Source organism: Hyla sarda, chromosome 9 (genome assembly GCF_029499605.1).
Source record: "Hyla sarda isolate aHylSar1 chromosome 9, aHylSar1.hap1, whole genome shotgun sequence".
In the NCBI taxonomy this organism is placed as follows: domain Eukaryota; kingdom Metazoa; phylum Chordata; class Amphibia; order Anura; family Hylidae; genus Hyla; species Hyla sarda.
The window spans coordinates 170117527-170140395 of NC_079197.1; the positions used below are offsets into that span (position 1 = coordinate 170117527).

Here is a 22869-nt window from a genome sequence, read left to right on the forward strand (position 1 = left end):
GGGAGGAGCGGGGACCCGGAGCGCTCGGCGTAACAATATGGGATCGAGCAGCAAAGTCTTCTTCATGTGTAATACACAAAGAAAATCAATACAAAATTATATTCCAATGGTATCATACACCTGAGGTATTAAACAGACTTTATCCACAGACTCACTCTGGTTGCTGGAGATGTAGTGGGGAACTGGGTACACTACCACATATTTTTTGGGATTGTCCTTCTTTACGTCACTTCTGGTTAGAGGTGCAGTCCTTGGTAGGGAGGATATTGGGAATTAAGATTCATCTGAATCCAATAAACTTTCTACTAAATGTTCCCCCCCCCTGGTATTAGGAAACATAAACTCAAATTATTTCACTCCATACTTACGGCTGCAAAATGTCTGATAGCCAAAGAATGGAAAAAGCCATCCCCTCCATCCATCCAGGCCCTGACCAATAGGATTCTGGAAGTTAGGCGGATGGAATACCTAACAGCAATGACGGAAAATAGGATTTCTCACTTTTTCAATATTTGGAAAGAATGGGATGAATACATGGAAAACGACAACCCTCATTAAAGGGAGGAATGCTGGAGGGTGTCGCACGGGCATGAAACTACTCTAATCTTCCACATTTTGATTAAACAGGTATTTATATAATTATTCCCCTTTTATTCTTTAAATTTTTATTTATTTATTTTTCCTTTTTTCTCTCCCCTCTATTTTTTCCATCCCTTATTATTTCTTTTCTGAGAATCTAGCAGGAATTAAATATAAAGCTACATCTCTGCTGGAATGTTCACTTGATAACGTGAATAGTACAAGATTTTGTGCTCATATAGGGACATATCTGTTGAGCTAAACAGTAAAACTATGGATGTCATAATTCAGAAACATGGAAAGACTGTTTAAAGAAAATATTAATGAGCCACTATATACAAGATTTTAGATAGTCTTTATAATAGAGACACAAAAATCTATAGAGACCTAGACATAGTTTACAGCTTTGCAGATGTAAGATTCTTGGTATCCTATTACATGTCTTTACTGGAACTGTATTTTATATATTTATTTTTTTGTATTCTTTTTTTCTCTTTTACCCTTGTTCCCATTGGGTATTTCCCCTTTTCTCCCTTTTTTACTGTATTAAAAATGTTCTTCTATTGATAAAACAATAAATAAACAGTTAAATAAAAAAAAAATTGTCATCTTCTGACCCCTATCCTCGTATGGGGCGGTATGAGGGCTAATTTTTTGCGCCGTGATCTGAAGTTTTTAGCGGTACCATTTTTGTATTGATAGGACATATTGATCACTTTTTATTCATTTTATCATGATATAAAAAGTGACCAAAAATACACTATTTTGGACTTTTGAATTTTCTTTGTGTACGCCATTGACCGTACGGTTTAATTAATGATATATTTTTATAATTCGGACATTTTTGCACGCGGCGATACCACATGTTTACTTTTATTTTTATTTACACTATTTTTTTTTTAAATGGGAAAAGGGGGGTGATTCAAACTTTTATTAGGGAAGGGGTTAAATGATCTTTATTCACTTTTTTTTTTGCAGTGTTATAGCTTCCATAGGGACCTATAACACTGCACACACTGATCTTTTACATTGATCAGTGGTTTCTCATAGGAAACCATTGTTCAATGATTCTGCCGCTTGACTGCTCATGCCTGGATCTCAGGCACTGAGCAGTCATTCGGCAATCGGACACCAGGAGGCAGGAAGGGGACCCTTCTGCTGTCTCACAGCTGTTCGGGATGCCGCGATTTCGCCGTGGACACCCCGAACAGCCCCCTGAGCTAATCGGCAATGATTTACTGTCACTTTAGACGCGGCGCTCAACTTTCTTAGAGGCCATGGCCCCACGTTATAGAACGGGAGCGGACTCATGATGTACCGGTACGTCATGGGTCCTTAACAGGTTAATGGAGTACTCCACCCCTAGACATCTTATCTCTTGTCCCAAAGATAATACATAAGAGGTCTGATCACGGGGGTTCCGGCTGCTGGGACCCCCCAAGATCTCCGGCGCATCACCCCTGTGATCTGCTGCACGGAGCGAACTCCAATTCGTGCCAGATGAGGGGAGACCACAGCCGTCACGCCCCCCTCCATTCATGTCTATGGTAGGGGACATGGCAGCTGTGTACTTCTGCTCCACAGCCGTCATGCCCCCTCCCATAGACATGAATGGAGAGGGCGTGCCATGACGTCACGATGTAGGGAGCGTGCCTTGACGCCCCATGCTGGTGTTCTGAACATAAATGTTCAGAACACAGGGGTGCCAGCCCGGAGATCACTGGGGGTCCGGCCTTTGAATAGGGGATACGATGTTTAGGGGTAGAGTACCCATTTAAAGCATCTTTTACTGACATATCACACAAACTTGTCAGAGTTTTGATTGGTCAGGGTATGGGTGCTGAGGCCCGGGTAGAGAAGCACACAGTGACGCACTTCTTCTGCCATTATCTAGCGATTAGTGGGGGTCTTCACACTGGGAACCTGACTGATTAAAACATATGACAAGTCTGTGTTTTATATGTACCAATAAGGAAAAACAGAAAAAAATCATTAAAAATACCCTTTATTAAGTCATAGAAATATAGCACAAAGCAATCCTTAAAATTTTAACAGTTTGAACAAAATAGATAGGGTTCATAATATAAAGAATATGGGGGAGATTTATCAAAACCTGTGCAGAGGAAGAGTGGTGCAGTTGCCCATAGCAACCAATCAGATTGCTTCTTTCATTTTCCACAGGCCTCTAAAGAGGCCTGTGGAAAATGAAAGAAGCAATCTGATTGGTTGCTATGGGCAACTGCACCACTCTTCCTCTGCACAGGTTTTGATAAATCTCCCCCTATGTGTATACACAGGCCCAAATCTAGAAGAAAACACCAGACCTAGAAGAAAAATAAACTCTGCAACCACAAGCTGAGTGGAAAAACTTATACATGCACATAAAGAGCTCAAAGAAATCTATAATAATAATAATAATAATAATAATAATAAAACCGGCAACACATCCAAAAATGGTGTGCAGTAATAATGTGCATATATATATATATATATATATATATATATATATATATATATATATTATTTTTTTTTTAAACTGTGATTTTTCCAGCCGATTACAAAAAAAAAAGATACAGAAAAAAATAAAAAGATATAAAAAAGATTGTGGGCTGAGAGATTGTGACTGTAGAGCGGTAATGTGACAGGAAGCATTGGGGGGTGCTGGGAAGAAGGAAAGAGAGCTGGGATCTGCTGGAGACGACTATTGAGCTTTGTAGACATGTTCTGTAAATGTGGTTTGGACATTTGAAAGAGGAGCCGTGGTCAAGTATAAACTATATGCCAGTGTTTCCCAAGCACAGTCCTCAGGTCCCCCCAACAGGTCATGTTTTCAGGATCTCCTTAGTCTTTCACAGGTGATATGACTGTGGTGATACCTCATTCACTGACTATACAGTGACCCCCCGACCTACGATGGCCCCGACATACGATCATTTCAATATATGATCCCTCTCGGAGGCCATCACATGTTGAAGGCAGCATCAACATTCGATGCTTTTGTATGTCGGGGCCATCGCATAAACTATTGGGCAGCGCAGACTGCTTCAGCTGCCACCATATAGCCATTTACGGTGCCCCGTGTGGTCCGCTGACGATCACTTACCTGTCCTCGGGGCTCCGGAGCGTCCTTCTTTGGGATCCCCTGCATCGTCGGCGCTCTCCATCGTCGTCATCACGTCGCTGCGCACGCCGTCCCGTCATCCAATAGGAGCGGCGTGCGTAGCGACGTGATGGCGGCGACGTAGAGCGAGGATGCCGGGGAAGCAGAGGCCTTGCCGGAGCATCGGGGACCCCCCGGGGACGCGGCGACAGCGATGGAGGGCGACATCCAGGGCAGCGTTGACGAGCGGTGACGGTCCTGAGCGGCGGGAACACGTGAGTATAACTTCCTATACCAGTGGTCTTCAACCTGCGGACCTCCAGATGTTGCAAAACTACAACACCCAGCATGCCCGGACAGCCAACGGCTGTCCGGGCATGCTGGGTGTTGTAGTTTTGCAACATCTGGAGGTCCGCAGGTTGTAGACCACTGTCCTATACTTTACATTGCACGGATCCCTCAACATGCGACAGTTTCAACAAACGATGGTCCATTTGGAACGGATTACCATTGTATGTTGAGGGACCACTGTAATTATATCACCGGTGAAAGACTAAGGAAATCCTGAAAACATGACCTGTACTCGAGGACCGAGCTTGTAAAACACCGCTATACAGGAATGACAGAAACACCGTCAACTGTGGATTTATATACCAGGCTGTTCCGGTAAGACCGGGTTTACACTATGGAATTTCCAAGTTGAGAAAGTCCATTGTTTTGATGGAATTCGCTTGAATATGCATTGCCGTCTATGAAGACAGCGCATATCTGAGCGGTCCTAGAGCCAACTAATTCTGTCAGTGATAGACATAAATAAACAAAGAAAAACAAGGAGCGGTGGCACCACTTTGATAGCTCACAATCACAGTCCGCTAGGACTAGCTTGCAACTGACCCGGTTCCCGGTGTGGGATGCGGGACGAGAGTCACGGAGAGGAGTGTAAACATGAAGAAGAAAATATTTCGCACTCACCGGTCCAGGAAACCATTCAAAAGCTTTATTCAGGAACTAAGACATAGACAGATGTAGACAGGGTTCCGATACTGCTCAGGGTCAGGTAAGTGGGCGAGTGGATCACAGGTGTGGGGCGTGTGCAGTAGGGCAACCAATCGTTTCACGTCATAGGTGACGCTTCATCCGGCCTCATGAAGCGTCACCTATGACGTGAAACGATTGGTTGCCCTACTGCACACGCCCCACACCTGTAATCCTCTTGCCCACTTACCTGACCCTGAGCTGTATCGGAACCCTGTCTAATTTTGTCAGTGTCCACAGCAGACAGAATCTCCGCCTGAAATACTTCCGGTCGGAGATTGCGTAGTGTGAACTCAGCCTTACTCACGTAGAGTTGTGTGGTACCTTGGTGGGGGTATAGGGTAGTTGGGGTGTTGCTTTCTTGAATTATAAAGGGCGCTGTTTACCCTTGTCACTCGTGATGCCAGGGTGAGGGTTAAATACTGTAATGGTGCTGGGCCTATAGCCACCCTTCCCAAGAACGATAGGTGAATGTGTAATAAACGGATTGTCCACAACCACTGTCAACTGAAACTTGCAGGAACTTTTACTGAAGATTTTCTGAAGCAGACAATAGCAATAACAGTCCATGAACAAAGTCTATTTGTAGTTGAGCAGCGATTGAGAGTTAGTTGAGATCAGATAAGCTCAATGTAGCTTTAGGAGGATTCCGTTGCATAGATCCGCTGGATTTAGGGGTTAATTAGGTCCAGTGATCTTGCGGAGAGTAGCTGGGACTTAGATATCTATAACCGCTGTGGTGTAGGCCGAGGCCGCAAGGCTTTGGCCTAGTAAACGTACTTGTAAGTTGCGGAGGTCCTACCTCATTCAGTGACAACAACCCAAGAGAGCGATCAATGGCCGCAGCTCCCTTATATGGGCAGGGGCAGGCCGTTTTGGATTGGTCCGAAACAACTGTCACTCACCGTTACATGGCATTATGGAAAACACGTGACTCAAGAACCACCTAAGGTCCTTCAACATACCATAGAGTTCTGAACCATGTCACATGACCCGCAGGTCCTGCGACGCTGAAACAAGTGAGTAACACCATATACATATCTACATAGATAATATTTATAAATGTCAAGTTACTAAGGGGTGACTAGGGGTTAATTTGGGAAGCGAACCCCGATAGTCCTAAGGACTCTGACTTTGGGGACTAATAACTAAGGCACAGTATGAAATACGGTGCCGGGACACCACAGTTGTATTAAACAGCAGAAGACATTCTCATCCACCATTTCCCAAATGCTTCTACTCAGAGAGGACATGTTAGTGATGGAGAACGGGGGACTCTAGACTCAAGCAGATCAGTGACTGGTGCTACATGTTCTTTGTCAGTAACCCTTTAAGGTAATGATGTCACAATATGTAATGAACCAATCACAGCTCAGCTTTTAAATCTTTAAAGGGGTACTCTGGCCCTAAGACATCTTATCCCCTATCCAAAGGATAGGGGATAAGATGCCTGATCACAGGGGTCCCGCCTCTGGGGACCCCCGTGATCTTTCACACAGCACCCCGTTACCATCAGCCCCCGGAGTCAGTCCACCAGTCCACCGCGGTCAGACATCTTATCCCCTATACTTTGAATAGGGGATAAGATGTCTTAGTGCCAGAGTACCCCTTTAAGCTCTGGTAAAATGAAAGCTGAGCTGTGATTGGTTGCTGTGGGCAAAATACGGCCTTTAAATGTTTTTATTTATATATAGACATATTTTTATATTATTCGGATACCCATGCTTTTTTCTATACTGTCCTGTGAGTGTATTTCGTAATGCTTTATATTTCTTTTTTTTTTTTTTTAAATAATGTTTAAAAAAAAGACAAGCAAAATATCACTTAAAATATCCATTTGACCACTATACGATTACATTATTTGAAAATGCAGTATTTTAGAAAGTTGCTTTTCAGAGGTTAAAGGTTATTGTTGGTCAGTAAAGTCCAGGTTTCACTTGTGAATGGACACGTTCCCATCTGTAGTTCTCCATAGGATTCTGTCCACGGTCCTCCCCGCTATTGATGCATACGTCCTGTTTAACATTGAAGAGACAGGGATGACGATACCAGAACATTCTTATCATATCAACCTAAATCAATTCAGGGACTCACCTTATTTTGTTACCATATGGTGCATTGTTACAACACTATGTTATAAAAAAAAAAAAATACCCCCCCAAATAGGGTATGCTACAAATGTTTATTGATGGATTCATAAAGAAACTGACATATAAACCTCCATATAAAGTCAGAGGCATATAAAGATACAGTATGGGCCGATAGACGTCTTACAGTTTGGTGGTCGTACAGAGCTGTAATACCGTTGTGGACTGATGAGGTCCCATAATGCACCAGTTATTACTTCATTTGCGCTGGGATTCTAAGTGAATTAGTAGGAAACCTTTGGGATTTGTTTCGAACATATAGTGTGGAGATCTATGCCAGGGACTCCTAATGTGCGCAGCTATGCTATATGCCTTGATAGTTACTGTCACTTTAAGCATTAATAACTCTGGGATGCTTGTACTTATGAACTTGATTCAGAGATTGTTTTTTCGTGACATATTCTAATTTATGTAAGTGGTACATTTTCGTCGATACTTGCATCATTTCTTGGTGAAAAATTCCAAAATTTCATGAAAAATTTGAAAATTTTGCATTTTTAGAACGTTGAAGCTCTCTGCTTATCAGGAAAATAGACATTCCAAATAAATTATATATTGATTCACATATAAAATTCGCTGGGCCGGGCACTCTGCACTTGGCTAAGTGCATGTTAAAGGGTATGTCTCATCAAAAAAACTTTTGATATATTATAGATTAATGTATGCAGAATAACTTCACAATTGCATGTTATAAAAAAAATATGCTTCTTTCTATTTAATTTTTCACTTTGAAGAAATGACCACTAGGGGTCTCCCTACCAGTCCTGGCAGCAAGCATTTCAGACTCATGCTGGAGTCCTAAACACTACGAGCTGCCAGTCTGCTTTGTTCACAAAGGAGAACACTCAGAGCTGCCAGCCTGCTTTGTTCACAGCCTGTTTGGCTGTGAACAAAGCAGGCTGGCAGCTCTGAGTGTTTAGGACTCCAGCATGAGTCAGAAATGCTTGCTGACAGGACTGATCGGGAAAAATACAATAGAAAGAAGCATATTTTTCATTAACATGCTATTGGAAAGTTATTCAGCATTCATTAATCTAAAATATATCAAAAAGTATATTTGGTGAGAGGTACCCTTTAAGTATACCAATAGCAGGAACATTGAGTGACATAGATGTAAGCAGTGATGCTGTATACTTATTTCCTAGACTGTACGCATAACCACCAATACCCAATAGTGCATGTTCGCTCAATGACGTCACAATACTCCGGCCCCGTGATTGACAGTCATCAGACCCGGAGCAAACATGCTCCGGGGGCTGACGGTAACGGGGTGCTGGGTGAAAGATCACGGGGGTCCCCAGCGGCAGGACCCCCGCAATCAGGAATCTTATCCCCTATCCCTTGGATAGGGGATAAGATGTCTAAGATGTCTTAGATGTCTTAGCGCCGGAGTACCCCTTTAAGGGGTTAAAATTATACAAAACCTGGCCTTTGCACTTCCTCAGCGCTAAGAAGTTTGGTTTCTATGGAAGAAGGAAACACATGAGGACCAACGAAACTGTGAAGTTCATGGGAAAGTCCTACTTCCTAAATGTTCATGTCAATGTTTGGCCGTTACATCTTATGGACATCACATTGTTAGTGGACGGAGATGTCTTACCTCTGCTTCCTAATCTTCACAAGGTAGATCAGTATGGCCACACAGATAACAGATCCCAGTAAGATGCCTATAACAAGCCAAGTTAACCCATTGGTTTTCATATCTGCAAATGGAGGCAATAGATGTGTGAGTTCTCTGTGTAGGTTGAATATCTGTTTTGGAACTTATAGTAACATATATTTTAAGGGTGAAAAAAGTCATATATACAAAGACCGTGTAACTGCAGAGTCTCCTAAAGGGGCATTCCAAGAAAAAACCTTTTTATATATATCAACTGGCTCCAGAAAGTTAAAAAGATTTGTAAATTACTTTTATAAAAAAAATCTTAATCCTTTCAGTACTTATGAGCTTCTGAAGTTAAGGTTGTTCTTTTCTGTCTAAGTGCTCTCTGATGACACGTGTCTCAGGAAACACCCAGTTTAGAAGGGGTTTGCTATGGGGATTTGCTTCTAAACTGGGCGTTCCCCGAGACAGGTGTCATCAGAGAGGACTTAGACAGAAAAGAACAACCTTAACTTCAGAAGTACTGAAAGGATTAAGATTTTTTAATAGAAGTAATTTACAAATCTGTTTAACTTTCTGGACCCAGTTGATATATATATATATATATATATATATATATATATATATATATATATTTTGTGACGATCCGTCTTGGGGATTAGCTCTGGGATCGTCCTGGACCACGCCACAGGATGCGTTTCTTCTCAATAAACCAGCAAACAAACGCTTATAATGCAAATCTGGCACCTTGCCAGTTTTATTAGACAGGTTGCAGGGAAAGAAATAAACAAAAAGCAGGAACAAACAAAATCCTAGACCGTCTGGTCACTGACTAAACAGATCAGCTTGTCCTGACTAACAACCGCTGAGCTTCCCTCAGCCGGTTAAACATATGTCCCCTGCAACCTTCTACTCACAATTCATGGCAGTCTCTTTGAGCCTCTCATAGCTCGGGCTGTGTACTCCTCAGCAGCCTCTGTCTCTTCCCTACAGCCCACATGCTGTCTCCTAGGAAGAGCCTAGATTAGACTGAGTCTCCATCTCATATACACTTCCCTTCCTTCCTGCCTCATTACTTAAGAAGCAGGTGAGAGCTTCTGCAGGGTGAGCCAAGGAAATACACCCTTTCCTTGCCACACTGCCACATATCCCCCCCCTTTGCTCAGACCACCGGGAAGGAGCACATGTATTTGAAAGGCAGAAACCATCTGCCTTTCCTTTCTCTTGGACAACTTTTGTCCCACAGTCTCTGAAGTCCTTGCCTTTTTTTCTTCCGGACTTTTACCAGCCACCAATTGCAAGTCTCTCAATCACACCTCTGTAGTACCAGGTTCTTCACCCTGGTGTGGGCAGGGTTCTTGAAATTAAGGAGTGAGAGGACCGATGCTTCTAACCTTTGTCTTCTTCTTGCTTGCCGGACCTCTGCCTCTGCTTTAGAGAATCTTTCGGCCTCAGTGGCTTCACCAACCACTGTCTTGTTCTCTGTACCGTCAGAGGACCTCTGACACGGGTCCATCTCAGTTTCAACTTTAGAGAACTTCCCACCTGGTTTCACCTCAGTCTTGTCTTCAGTGGATTTCTCACATGGTTTCACCTCATCACATCCAGCTTTCTCTTCTGGGGCACCAGCTTCCTCAGGTTTGGCTTCAGAGTCTTTGGCTCCTTCAGATTCTTGTGTAGAATCAGCTTCTACTACTGCAGCTTCTTCAGGCTTACTCTTCTCTTCACCTTTAGCTTCAGTTGTGCCATTCTCTTTACTCACAGCTTTTGAGGTTGACTCTGGTTTAGCTTCTGCTTCAGAGGATTTCTCTGCCTCAGCATTACCTTCAGAATTGTTGGTCTGCTCAGGTTCAGAGGATTTCCCACCTCTCTTCTCCTTAGTCTTCACTTCAGAGGATTTCCCACCAGGTTTCAGCTCAGTCCTAGCTTCAGGAGACTTCTTACAGGACTTCACCTCAATTTTAGCTTTAGAGGACTTTTCCGCAATCAGAGAAAGCATCCCTGTATCCTGTAACTTCAGCCCCAGAAGCCTTTCTTGAGCCAATTCCGCCATATCTTGGCCTCTGCTCACTTTTAGGACTTCCTGGTCCTCTTCCTTTTTCTCACATTTTCGCAGCTTACACTGGAGCTTAGCGGACTTCATCCTCTCACTGTCAAGTAACTCTGTCAAGTCCCTGACAGTATCTTCCGAAGACAGCAATTGTTTCCTCAATTGTTCATTGTCCGCCAGCACAGCCACCTGCTCGTAGAGTTGCGCTCCCAGCAAAACCAAGGCAGCTACGTGGGACCTTCTGCGCGTTTCGTTCTGCGCTTCCAGGCTCTCTTTTAAGATCTTCATGTCATCTTCCAGCTTTATATATCTCAGCTGCTCACTCTTGAGTTGTGCGGAGATCACCTTCTCACTGTCCAGCAACTGTTTCTTGGACTTCACTAACTCATTGATAGATTTTCCACTCTCACCAATCTGTTGAGATAGAGCTGAGATCTCCTGTTGCAAGTTCTTGTTTTCATGTTGCAGAGTCTCAACTTGTTCCAGGGCCTCCTCATACTGCTCACGGAGCAAGACATTGTCATGACGAGCAGATTGAAGAGCACGTGCAAGGGCATTCTTCACCTTGACTTCCTCCTCAAGTTGTCTCTTAGCTTTAGAGACACTCTCCAGATTGCTGGCAAGAGCTTCAGCTTCCATCTTCATTTCATTCTTCTCTTTTTCTATTTTTTCCATGGCTACCAGGCTAGCCTTGTGATCACTCTGCAGAGCCTGATATGCACCATGTAGAAGACTCACTTCTTCTTCCTGGAATGACATCCGCTTGGCCAGACTCTGCACTTCACTCTCCTTGCTGGTCACAAGACCGTGGGAGCGGGACAGTTCATCCTGCAGAGCCACAAACTCACTTCTGTGATGCTCCATGACTTTTTCCAGCTGAAGCCTCACTTCTTGCTCTTCTTTAAAGTCAGCAAGTGATTTGTCCCTCTCCTCTATCAAGCGATGTACCTCTTTTTCTTTCTCCAACAACTTCACAGAAACCATCTGCAGGGTTTCTTCCAGATTCTGGATCTGCTCCAGTTTTTTCCCAAGGCCAGCTCGTCTTTTCCGAGACCTTTTACTGACAGCGGTCTCCTCACTCTCGCTGTTAGACCTTGAGACATCCTCTGGTCCTCTGTCAGACACTCGACCCAGCTCTTCTCCATCTCTAGATGAAGTCTCCCCCTTTTCCGGGGTTATGGCCACTTGTGCCTCATTATTATCATCCACAACAGGTGCCACTGACACCTGGCACTCTTCCTCTCCCACCACGTTGGCAACTCTGGAGACTCTCGCTAAACACTCCCGTCGGGATGGCAATCCCTTGGCGGTAAGTTTGTTGCCCCTAGCAACAACTTCAATGGCTCTTGGCACCAGCGAGTCAGGGAGATTCCTGATCAATTCCTCTGAACTGTCTCTCGGCTTCTTGGCAGACTTTTCTTCTGTCTTGTCACAGTCTCCTTCACTTAGGACTCTGTCTGTGACCGTAAGTGCAGCCCCCAGCTCCACTGGTACTCTCTTCCGGAGTTTTGTTTTTTCCGCAGCCATCTCTGGAGCTTCTTTTCCAGTCACCTCTTTAACTTGACTCGCGGACTGTTCTTCAGCTCCCCTAGTGGTCTGGCACACTCCCACCTGACATATACCTAGGGTCTGCTGACACTCCCTGTCCTCAGCTGAGTTACTGTCCCCTGCTATGTGGTGAAAACCAAGTGTTGTGAGCCTATCAGGTGTTCCTGCTCTAGTCACCTGACTATCTTCCCACAACTGCTGAAAAAACGGAAAATCCTTCCCCAGCACTACTTCATACTCTAAGGTAGGCTCTATTGCAACCTTGTGACTTATGGTACCATAGGGAGTAGAAATACACACATTAACTGTTTTATAACCCCAAATACCGGCTTGTATAGACACTATAGCGGGGTCTGGCTTTCTGCCGCTGGTCTTTACCAGACTTATTACACATTTTGGATCTAACAAAACAGTCATCTTTTTACCTTCTATTTCCAGCTCACCCAGGTTTTCTTTTGTCCTGCGAGAGGTGGGAATAGAACTCTTTACACCAGAACACATTAACATAAGTGTTTCAAGAAAGACATTATCAGCCTGCATGGGTTCACAATATACAGCACCATTCACACAGTCCAGTAGAGACCTCCCAGTCCTCACTACTTCCGGAACCTTTGTGTGCGAACTCTCAGGTGCACTCTCAGCATCCCACAGCTGCCAGAAATACGGAAAGTCTCTGCCCAGTACAATTTCCACTGTAAGTTCCGCACATACCTCCATCATATGGCTTACTGTCCCAAAACATGTATCAAAGGTAATTTGAACAGTCTTACCGGGCTCCGGGCGGGACTTCACAAATGGAATTATTTCTGGCATAATCCGAGATACAGTCTGGCAACAATCCAAGTCCACCCAAAGTGGGATTCCGCCCACCGACAACTCACGGGACCTCGGCTTCGTCTTGGCGACCACAGCTTGTGGCCCACGTCGGTTGTTCCCAGCAACGGCCTTTCGAGGTTGTCCCATTTTCTTGAAAAAAAAATTCTCGATCCGTTGCCCCTAGCAACGCTCCTCCACAGACACCAAACTGTGCTTGAACTCCTCTGCTGGGCCCCTCCGACTTGCAATCTTGCAGGGGGTTGCTCCTAGCAACAGCTCCTCTCCAACTCGCTTGTTGGTTGCCCTTGGCAACGGGTTGCCCTTAGCAACGGCGTGCCCGCATCCTCCACCAAAATGTGACGATCCATCTTGGGGATTAGCTCTGGGATCGTCCTGGACCACGCCACAGGATGCGTTTCTTCTCAATAAACCAGCAAACAAACGCTTATAATGCAAATCTGGCACCTTGCCAGTTTTATTAGACAGGTTGCAGGGAAAGAAATAAACAAAAAGCAGGAACAAACAAAATCCTAGACCGTCTGGTCACTGACTAAACAGATCAGCTTGTCCTGACTAACAACCGCTGAGCTTCCCTCAGCCGGTTAAACATATGTCCCCTGCAACCTTCTACTCACAATTCATGGCAGTCTCTTTGAGCCTCTCATAGCTCGGGCTGTGTACTCCTCAGCAGCCTCTGTCTCTTCCCTACAGCCCACATGCTGTCTCCTAGGAAGAGCCTAGATTAGACTGAGTCTCCATCTCATATACACTTCCCTTCCTTCCTGCCTCATTACTTAAGAAGCAGGTGAGAGCTTCTGCAGGGTGAGCCAAGGAAATACACCCTTTCCTTGCCACACTGCCACAATATATATATATATATATATATATATATATATATATATATATAAAAGTTTTTTCCTGGATAACCCCTTTAATATAAAAATAAGGGTCTGTCTATAATGTTCCCTAATTCCCTTATAACACAGGGGTGTACGGCATCTGGACCTGATGGTTTTCGCCAAAATGTAAAATTGGCCAAAAATTTGAAAAGTAAGGTTATGGAATTGTGTTTTATTTACACTGTTACATATTAGTATTTTCTTCCGTTTTGTGGAAATGTTTATAGGGAATGCAGCCATATTGACTTTATTTTTGAAATACCAGTACTTATCAATATGACAGCACTTCCGGTTGTCACAGTAACAGAAATTACTCCTGAAAAAAGGCTTTTTTTTTTACCCCTTAAGGACGCAGCCCTTTTTCACCTTAAGAACTGAGCCCTTTTTCAAAGTATAGCAGCAATTTTCAAAATTTTCATGAAAATTGCAAAATCTGAAGGGATAGATGTTACAGAACTACAACTCTTAGCATGCCTGGGTAGTCTAGGCATGCTGAGAGTTGTAGTTTCCCAACATCTGGAGGGCCACTGTTTGGGCACCACCGTAATAGTAGTCTCAAAACTGTGACCCTCCAGATGTTGCAAAACTACAACTCCCAGCATGCCCAGACAGCCTTTGGCAACCACTAGAAGGGAATCAGTAAAGATCGCTTTACTGCCCCCTTCCTTCACCCCCCCCCCCCCCCCACCGTCGCTTCCCTACCTGCGCCGTGATCTCCGCAGTCTCCAGTGACGATCGGCGGTCCCCACGCATCTTCTACTCCAGGTATCGGCCTCCATCTTCTCCCCCCGTTCTGCCCGACATCCAGGGGTGGGCAGAGCGGGGGGTTTCCATGGCAACCCCCTGTCGTGCGCTGCCATTGGTCAGAATTCATTTTTGACATATGGCAGGGGATAGGAGGAGATCGGATGAGATCAGGATGATCGGAGCTGTCACTGACAGCTCCGATCATCCCTATTTTCCGGGCGATCGGGTCACCAGAGAACCGATCAGCCCGGAATAGCAGAAAATCGCATGTCTGAATTGACATGCGATTTTCTGCGATTGCCGACATGGGGGGTCTCAGGACCCCCCTCGGCGATGTGCCGGGATGCCTGCTGAATGATTCCAGAAGGCATCCCGGTCCGGTCCCCAACCGGCTAGCGGCGAGGACCGGAATTCCCACGGGCGTATGCGTACACCCTAAGTCCTTAAGGACTCGGGATGCAGGGCGTATGCATATGCCCCACATCCTGAACAGGTTAATGGACATTTTACTTATTGAGTACATCTACTGCCCTACTAGGTAATATGTTCATCAACCACTTACTTAATTTTTTCACCAGTGGTTCTTCAAGACTGGAATGTTCAACCCGGCAGTAGACAGTCATTTGTTGTCCCCGACCTTTCGTCACTATTGCTGTTCTCTGGTAGGTTCCATCACCATTAGGGAGAATCTCAGTGAACATCACATTGTCCATAATGTTCTCCTTGTCGTTCCATAAAGTTATATTGATCGACCTTGGATAGAAACCAGTTGCTGTGCAGCTAAGCTCAGCCTCTGATTTCAATAACCTCACGAAGAAGTATACGTCCGGTTTACCTGAAATAGGGAGATTACTAAGATTATACGGTAATAAAAAAAATGTTTTATCTATAATGAAAAAATAAAACATTAAAGGTCATTCTCCCTCACAAAATCTTGTTACCAAATAGAGGCCATATTGGTCGTCCAACTATCCAACAACAAAACATAAGTAAAAGATGGAAGGAAAGTTAAACAACTTGAAGGAAAAAGATCCTGTGTGTTCTCACTTACTTTTCTTGGAGAACGCTTCCTTCCCTGCCTCTGAAAGTATTCGGGACAGTCTTTGGCAATGATTTCTCAAAATATTATTTATGGACCTAATGGTGGTCTTGTCTTTCTGCAGGATTGCGGTCACAGCCTTGGAATATCTATTGTGCCCGGCAACCCACACACCTTCTGTGAAGTTTAAGTAAGCCAGGTCTTTTCCATTGCCGGCCACCTTGTAAAAGTAACTTTCCGGATCCTCATTGTATGCTTCACATCTGAATAGACATTGAATTGTTGTAAGAACTGAAATGAATAAATTCCTAGTTAGATGTTATCCCTTTTCGGCAGATGACAAAAAGAGACAAGGATGTACTGTGCGTGTTACGGATGCTTTGTGGAATATTAAAGACATTTCTACTGCACAATTTTTAAATATGTCACTAGAATCAATATAGGGCCAGATTTATCAAAATGTGGGAGAGAAAAGCTGGAGTGATTTTCTCACAGTAACCAATCACAGCTCAGCTTTCACTTTACCAGAGCTCATTAGCTGAGCTGTGATTGGTTGCTGTGGGAAAATCACTCCAGCTTTTCTCTCCCACAGTTTGATAAATCTGGGACATGGTGCTTGTGTAATGAACTTACCTGAGCCAATTCCAGCCCTGTCTCGGACCTTCTTCAGACACCGCCGATTGAGATGTGGGAGTGCTGAGCCAATCATCTCCGACACTCACACCTCCAAATGGCGGAAGATTTAAACAGGCGTCTGCTGTTCTCAGTTGCCTGTGATTGTGGTTTCTACCCATTACTAGCCTTCCTGTTCCCCTGAGCATGTTTCCGGCATTCCTTTTCTGACCTGGCCTAACCTACTGATTTTGCACTGTGATGTCCTTCTGGTTTTTACCCTCTGACTTGTCCCTGGTTTTTCCCTCTGGTATTCTGAATTTGTTCATGTCATGTCTGTACGTTGCTGACCTGGCCCGTCTGACTTCCCTTTACGGCTCTTGCATTTAGTGAGTGTAGGGACCAACGCCCAGTTGGGGGCCACTGTTTAGGGCAGATTGTCCAAGTGGGTAGTGAGAGTGGTTCTGGGCAAGTATTGGTTGGCATTGTCCTCTACCTATTGGAGCTCGTCCTCCAATAACTGTGCCACTATAAACAACAAAAAGAAACCTTCTTCTTGTCCCCATGTTGTTCTATCTTATTGTATCTGGAAGATTGTGTTAGATATTTGACTAACCAAAAGGAAAATTTGAACACATTTTATTTGTGTGTCATATTTTTCCATTTTACTTGGTTTTGCATCTTGTTTTTTATTAGACACGGGTCTAAATATGAGTTCATGGTTTCCTATCTGTCTTCATAAATCCTTGGTACATATGACTTACTTTTGCCAGTGCCAATTTCTGTACAGATCTTATTAACATGTATCTGAAAGTAATAGAAGTAACTGATCAGAAACATATCGTAGAACATACAGTCCGTCTCAGTCAGGTTTCCCTTTGACCAACTTTGTTTGAACACAATATGGCGAGTATCATTGTAGAGCGCGTGCGTTTCAATATCTTCAATCTCCATTATGCCCCACAGGCTTAAAACTTTACAATTAAATGAGTTAAAATTATGGAACAATGTCAGATGATGAGATCCTGTGGGTGTGGAAAGTAGAGAATTACTCATATGTAGGGTTCTTATACATGTTGTGTATATATTGCACACTCATTGACAAGTAGGCTGGAGGCAGGTTGCTGGTGTCCCTGGCAAGGGATGAAACCCAAAAAACGACTTCTTCTTTATGCTTCACCGAGGTAGCAAAGACAAGTTTCACAGATGTGCTTTAATAACTTTTTATTTTCCAATGTACAAGGTATACATGGACAATATCAGTTATACAGTTTTTTGGTGAACAGGACATCTGGTGCACAGGACACAGGTCCTGTTCACCAAAAAACTGTATAACTGATATCGTCCATGTATACCTTGTACATTGGAAAATAAAAAGTTATTACAGCACATCTGCGAAACTTGTCTTTGTCACCCCGGTGAAGCACTAAAGAAGAAGTCGGTTTTTGGGTTTCCTCCCTTGCCAGGGACACCCGTAACCTGCCTCCAGCCTACAAATCTGACCGCTGCCAGCGGTACCGACGAACAAGGCTCCCAAAGCACATCTCAGAGTTGTGCCTGAACATCACACAACTCTAAAAGGTGAGCATTTTCTCTCTTATTTTTCTCGACATACATGCAATTGTAAAAAGGTAACGGCACAATAAAGGCGCCATCTCTGTTCCCTCTTTTTTCACATACTCCCTGACTCATTGACAAGTGTGAGACAGTGACAGGAATGGTGATCGGGGATCACTACATTTCCCAAGGTACCTGTCGTATGTAGCATATGCATATCTCATCTAGTGAAAGCTGGGGCTTTCATTGCTTTCTTGGCCAGTCCAGGTTTCAGTTTGGCCAAATCAGCACAGGTGCTGAAGACAGCTGGTTGACAGGGTACTCCAGGTAACTAAAACTTATCCTCTATCCATAGGATCTCTTGAAGGGAGTCTGGCTACCTACTTGTCCTTGGAGCAGAGTGGTCTCTCTGAAACATTCAGAAGTGGCAACCAGTCTCAGCAGGTGATTGGCTGAGTGGGTTGTCAATCCAGACATCTCCAAGGCTGGGGGTTGCTCTGCTTTAAGGATGGGTGAGCAGCTGGGCCTTATTCGGGAGACCACAGTGGGCTTAGCAATCGGATCAGGGATACATTTTAGTTGCCCAGACTATCGCTTTAATAGGCAAAAAAAAAAGATGTAACTAAGTATGCAGGCTGGGGCAGTGAGGAACCTGTACCTCTGATGGGAGTTGGATTCTTGAGGTTTGCAGCCCCAAAAAGAGGCATTTTGACATGTTGACTGTTTTTTTGGGTGGCTGGTAGTAAGCAACCTGTATGTATTGGGTTGTTTATAGTGTATAGATAACACTTGGACGAGCAGGAATTTAGTTTGTTATTTTGTATTATGAGTGCGACAGCTGTATATTTGTTTTTTGCCTGGCTCTATGGAGCTAATCTCCCACACTGGAGACGCATAGAATTAATTTTTTTTGGGCTTACACGAGGAAGTAGAGAGAAGGACATAAAAAGAAAGGTAAAGCCAGCCATACCATGAGGAACATATTTTGGAAACATGACATACTGACACTAAAAGTTGTGTTTAAATATTATTTTTTAGATTTTAGTTTTACCATTTGATGTACACATAGCACTATTGCACACATGTCACATGTCATCCTATACTACCTGAAAAATTTCACAACTTTCTTACCTGTAACAATTACAAAACTTAGAAGGAACATTGACTGTATTGATGTTGGGGTCATCGCTTTCATCTTCCTGCTGCAAAATCAAGAAAATAAAAAAACAATAAAACCTCATGACACAAAGTGACATAGATGAAAAGACAATTAATATGTAAAATCTTTATGCGTATCACCAATCCTATTTATAGGAACATTTTAAAAGCAGATATGATCATAGCGGAATAACCCTATACATTTACCAATGCTGCTTTTACATACGCACCAACTGTATTGCTGGCGATTGGCGTCCGCCAACGTGTACCTCGATCCACCGTCTTCCAGGGATGTGCAGCACGCACCACTCTCTTTCTTGCTGCAGACTTAGAACTGTGACTTCTGCATCTGTTCCTGATGCTTCAAGCAGAGGTCGCACTGGGTCAGTTGCTCTGAAGATCTGTGCACGCCCATGATCCAGCCCTCTCACCAATCACACTCTAGTTCCTGCCATATAAGGAACCTCTGAACTTCCAGTCATTGCCTGATCTTCTTGTGTTAATCCTTCAGCTAATGCATCTGCTACTTGACCTGCTGTTTTCTGTTATTGACCTCGGCCTGTTTTCTGACCTATGACTCTGATACTTCCTCTGTTCCTGTTTTGTCACTCCTGGATTGATTCGGACTGTCTGACCATTCTATTGCTGTGGGAGCTGCTACTTCTCCAAACATCTGAACACTTACAGCTCTGCTACATCTTGCTGTTCCAGGTTCCCAGACCTGGTGCTCACAAGCGCCATCTGGTGTCAGCATGCTCCTTCTGTGGTGACCTCTTCTTCCTGAGTTTCGAATCTGCTTCAGCCAACTGTCACAAACTGAGGTCACTTCCACATCAGGATTTTGGCTAAAAAGAACTCGGTAAGTGACACAGAGGGTTCACACCCTGTGGAGTGTTATACCATCAAATGTCCGCGAAGGATTTCTTATTTGCAGTTCATCTCTATACAGATAGAATTGGGTATATCCAACTGGACTTATAGAGAGCCCGTACATGAGATCGCAGGGGGTCCCAGCGCTCGGATCCCCCCCCCCCCCCATCTAAAACTTAGACCCTATCCTTTGGCTAAGGGGATACGTTTTTCAGCATAACATATATCCCTGAAAGGGTAAAGGTGAATTTGAAGCAAATCTTTCCTACCTTTGTCTACTGTAGTTCAAACAAATATAATGCCAGCAGGAAGCACTTGTAAAGCTACAGTCTCAGTAGTTTAGTTACCAATTCATCCAGGGCTCAAGCATGCAATGGATCAGTGCACATGGAGTTACCGTTCTTTCAAGCAAATATAGGACATTTTGTTAATACATCCTATCCAAGAAAATTCGTCTTTCTCCCTTTATAAAGCTCCCCGCCTCACCTTTTGCTAAATTATTATTCAAAATTAGCTCAATTCCATGTCAGTAAGATCAGATTACATGATGCCCATACAAGTCTATGGAGAGGGTAGAGGTGAGCAGAGACATGTGGTTGGAGGTTCAGGGTAGCCATAAGCTGCAAAGAGACTCAGAGAGACTGTAAAGAGGCTACAGGGAGTATTACATGGTTCACTACCAATCTGTTATACCCTCCCTCGCTGCTGCTTCTTAAGGTATGTATGGAGACATAAGAGATCAGGATCCCCTCCTCTGTGTGTGCAGAGCATGGGAGACATCATAGACATTTGGCTTCCCCTACCAACTCAGGGACAACTGAAAAATACAGGTGAAGACTGGTGAAGAATGCCATATACAAGATATATAATGGCCAGAAATACTTTTACTTCTCATACACATGTGGTGTCCCGGTACAGGACTTTGTCCTGTCCCTGTCCTAAGTCCCCTCAGTTAGAGTTCCTCCATTCCACAGGGCTCTCCTGCAGGGCTTACCCCTTGAAGGTTAGACCTCGTCTACAGGCACCGACTGATGTGCCGCAGCCTACTCCACCCCAGGAGGTTTGGCCAAACCAGTTGGCACCTACACTTGTTCCTGTTGCCTCAACTGCCGAGGTCAACGTGGTGGTAAATGTAAACCCCACTATAGCCCAGTCAAGGCTAACCAATGTGACATGGGATACTTATGTCAATCCTATGCGGGAACCCCAACCTCGTGCTCCAAGATACATGTCCCAGGGACGGAAGCATGCCGACCGGCGGGGTTGGGAGGCCAGGAAGAATACTTTCTGACACTATATTTTTGTTTGCCAGTACTTTTATTTTGTTGCAGATTTTCCAGTTTTGTAACCAGTTCCAAGATGAAGTGCCTGGCAGGACTATGCCAAGAGGTTCACCTGTTAAGCAATATAACCACCATAAGTTTGTGCCCGGTCCCTGGCCGAGAGACTCCTTGCCTGAGGAGATTCTAGTAAGTTTGTACCCGGCATCAGGCATAGCCGTGTTTTCATTCGGAACTCTACAATGTAGGTGGACTGTAGAGCCTTACATTACCACTAATGTAAATGATAATACAATACAGAAATGTAGGTGCACTACTGTGGTAGATGTATACAATGACATTGGCTAATCCCTCAACACTGATGTTAAAATTGAGACATTCTCCAGTGTATCCTTATATGAAGGACACACCAGAGCCCGCACACCAACGCCAAGGTTTCTCAGATGGCACGGGACCTAACGCTAACCTACCTGTGCGTAATAAGCAAAAACCAGGGGCCAGTGGGCAATTACAGCAGCACTAGGTCGACATGCAGCCTGCTCCCAGTTCCCTCCAGCGTGACTAAGCACACATACAATGGAAGGGGGGAGAGAGGCTACAAGCCCCACCCAAGTTGGCTGATATAGGTGCATGGCCTCACAGGTGCAACCCTAATGCTGCCTGGAAAATGTTCAAGGCGCATTAACATATGGAGTTTACACGCCTCCACGTATAAATTTAAAAACAACAACAAAAAACGTGGTCTCAAATGGCTGGAGGTGCTCAACCCCAAATGCAGTTGTGCATATATATTTACTGTACATAAGAATAAAATTCCTGTACATAAGTAAAAATCCTTTTACAGAAGTACTTAATTCCTGTACAGAAGTAAAGAAAAAAAATAATAATATATATTTCCTTATAGGTGTTATAGTGTTTGCTTAAAGGTGCTCCCCCAGCTCCTCTGGGAGTAACAAGAAACGCCACCCTTCACAAGCACCTAATAAATATACCAATCAGATACCAAGACCGACTTCACATTCATAAAATTCAGTGTACACATAACTCAGTACATAAAACTCATTAGTGTACGTACAAAGTCCAGTACACATAACCAGTAACATATGCTCATAAGAATATGACTATATCTCACAAACAAAACAAAAAAATGAGTCTTAGGGACTGTAACATGTTCTATATCAGTCCATACCACTGTTATGCACAAATGTCATGCACTAATATATTCTTTAGTCCCTACGTGTTCAGGATGCTCTTCCTGGCCAGAAGGTATTCGTGTAGCTAACTTAAAAATACACCTATCCAGAAAGGTAACAGTATGCTTAATTGTTATCTAGATCAAGAGTTCTAGGGGTAAGTGTGTAGTACCGATAAACCCTAGTAGCTAAGGCATTGGGCAGAAAGTCTCAGGCAACCCAATCCGCAACCAGTGCATAGCAAGGGAAATAATATGTGGTATTATATCAAATGTATGTCAATAAAAAGTAACTTCAGTATGTAGAAGCATTACAGTCATTATACATACTTCAGGTCAAGTATCAGTCAGAGATTTTATACTAAATGTCTGTCAAATATAAATTGTCATATGTCAATAAAATTTTCTGCTATAGACGGATGTTAAAGCTAGGATATAATTAAGTTTCATGCATAGTCAGTGAATGCATAATCTCATAAATTAAAGTAAAATAGAGATACCAAAGGTATAAAAATATACTCCTCCTATCCTGTTCATCCTGTTTGTGAATAGGGACTAATGTTATCCTGTTCGTGAGTAAGTACTAGTATCATCTTGGTCAGGAATGAATTCCCGTCATTATGTTATATCCTGCTAA

General features: G+C 43.7%; 1 protein-coding gene across 3 annotated transcripts in view; it reads right to left on the reverse strand.

Moving 5' to 3' along the window:
* The window catches only part of LOC130290618 (T-cell surface glycoprotein CD1c-like), a 51633-nt gene that overhangs the window by 26102 nt on the left and 2662 nt on the right, over positions 1 to 22869 (reverse strand). The window contains exons 3-8 of one of the 3 annotated variants that reach the window (XM_056538483.1): positions 18864 to 18934; positions 16940 to 17200; positions 15576 to 15854; positions 15087 to 15359; positions 8462 to 8564; positions 4946 to 6729 (exon numbers count right to left, since the gene is read on the reverse strand). In XM_056538483.1, coding sequence (XP_056394458.1) covers positions 6648 to 6729; positions 8462 to 8564; positions 15087 to 15359; positions 15576 to 15854; positions 16940 to 17200; positions 18864 to 18927 — 1062 coding nt within the window. In that variant the 5' untranslated portion in view covers positions 18928 to 18934 and the 3' untranslated portion in view covers positions 4946 to 6647. Of the gene's footprint in view, positions 1 to 4945; positions 6730 to 8461; positions 8565 to 15086; positions 15360 to 15575; positions 15855 to 16939; positions 17201 to 18863; positions 18935 to 22869 lie in introns of those variants that run through there. The other 2 variants (XM_056538484.1, XM_056538485.1) reach the window with 2 other exon arrangements.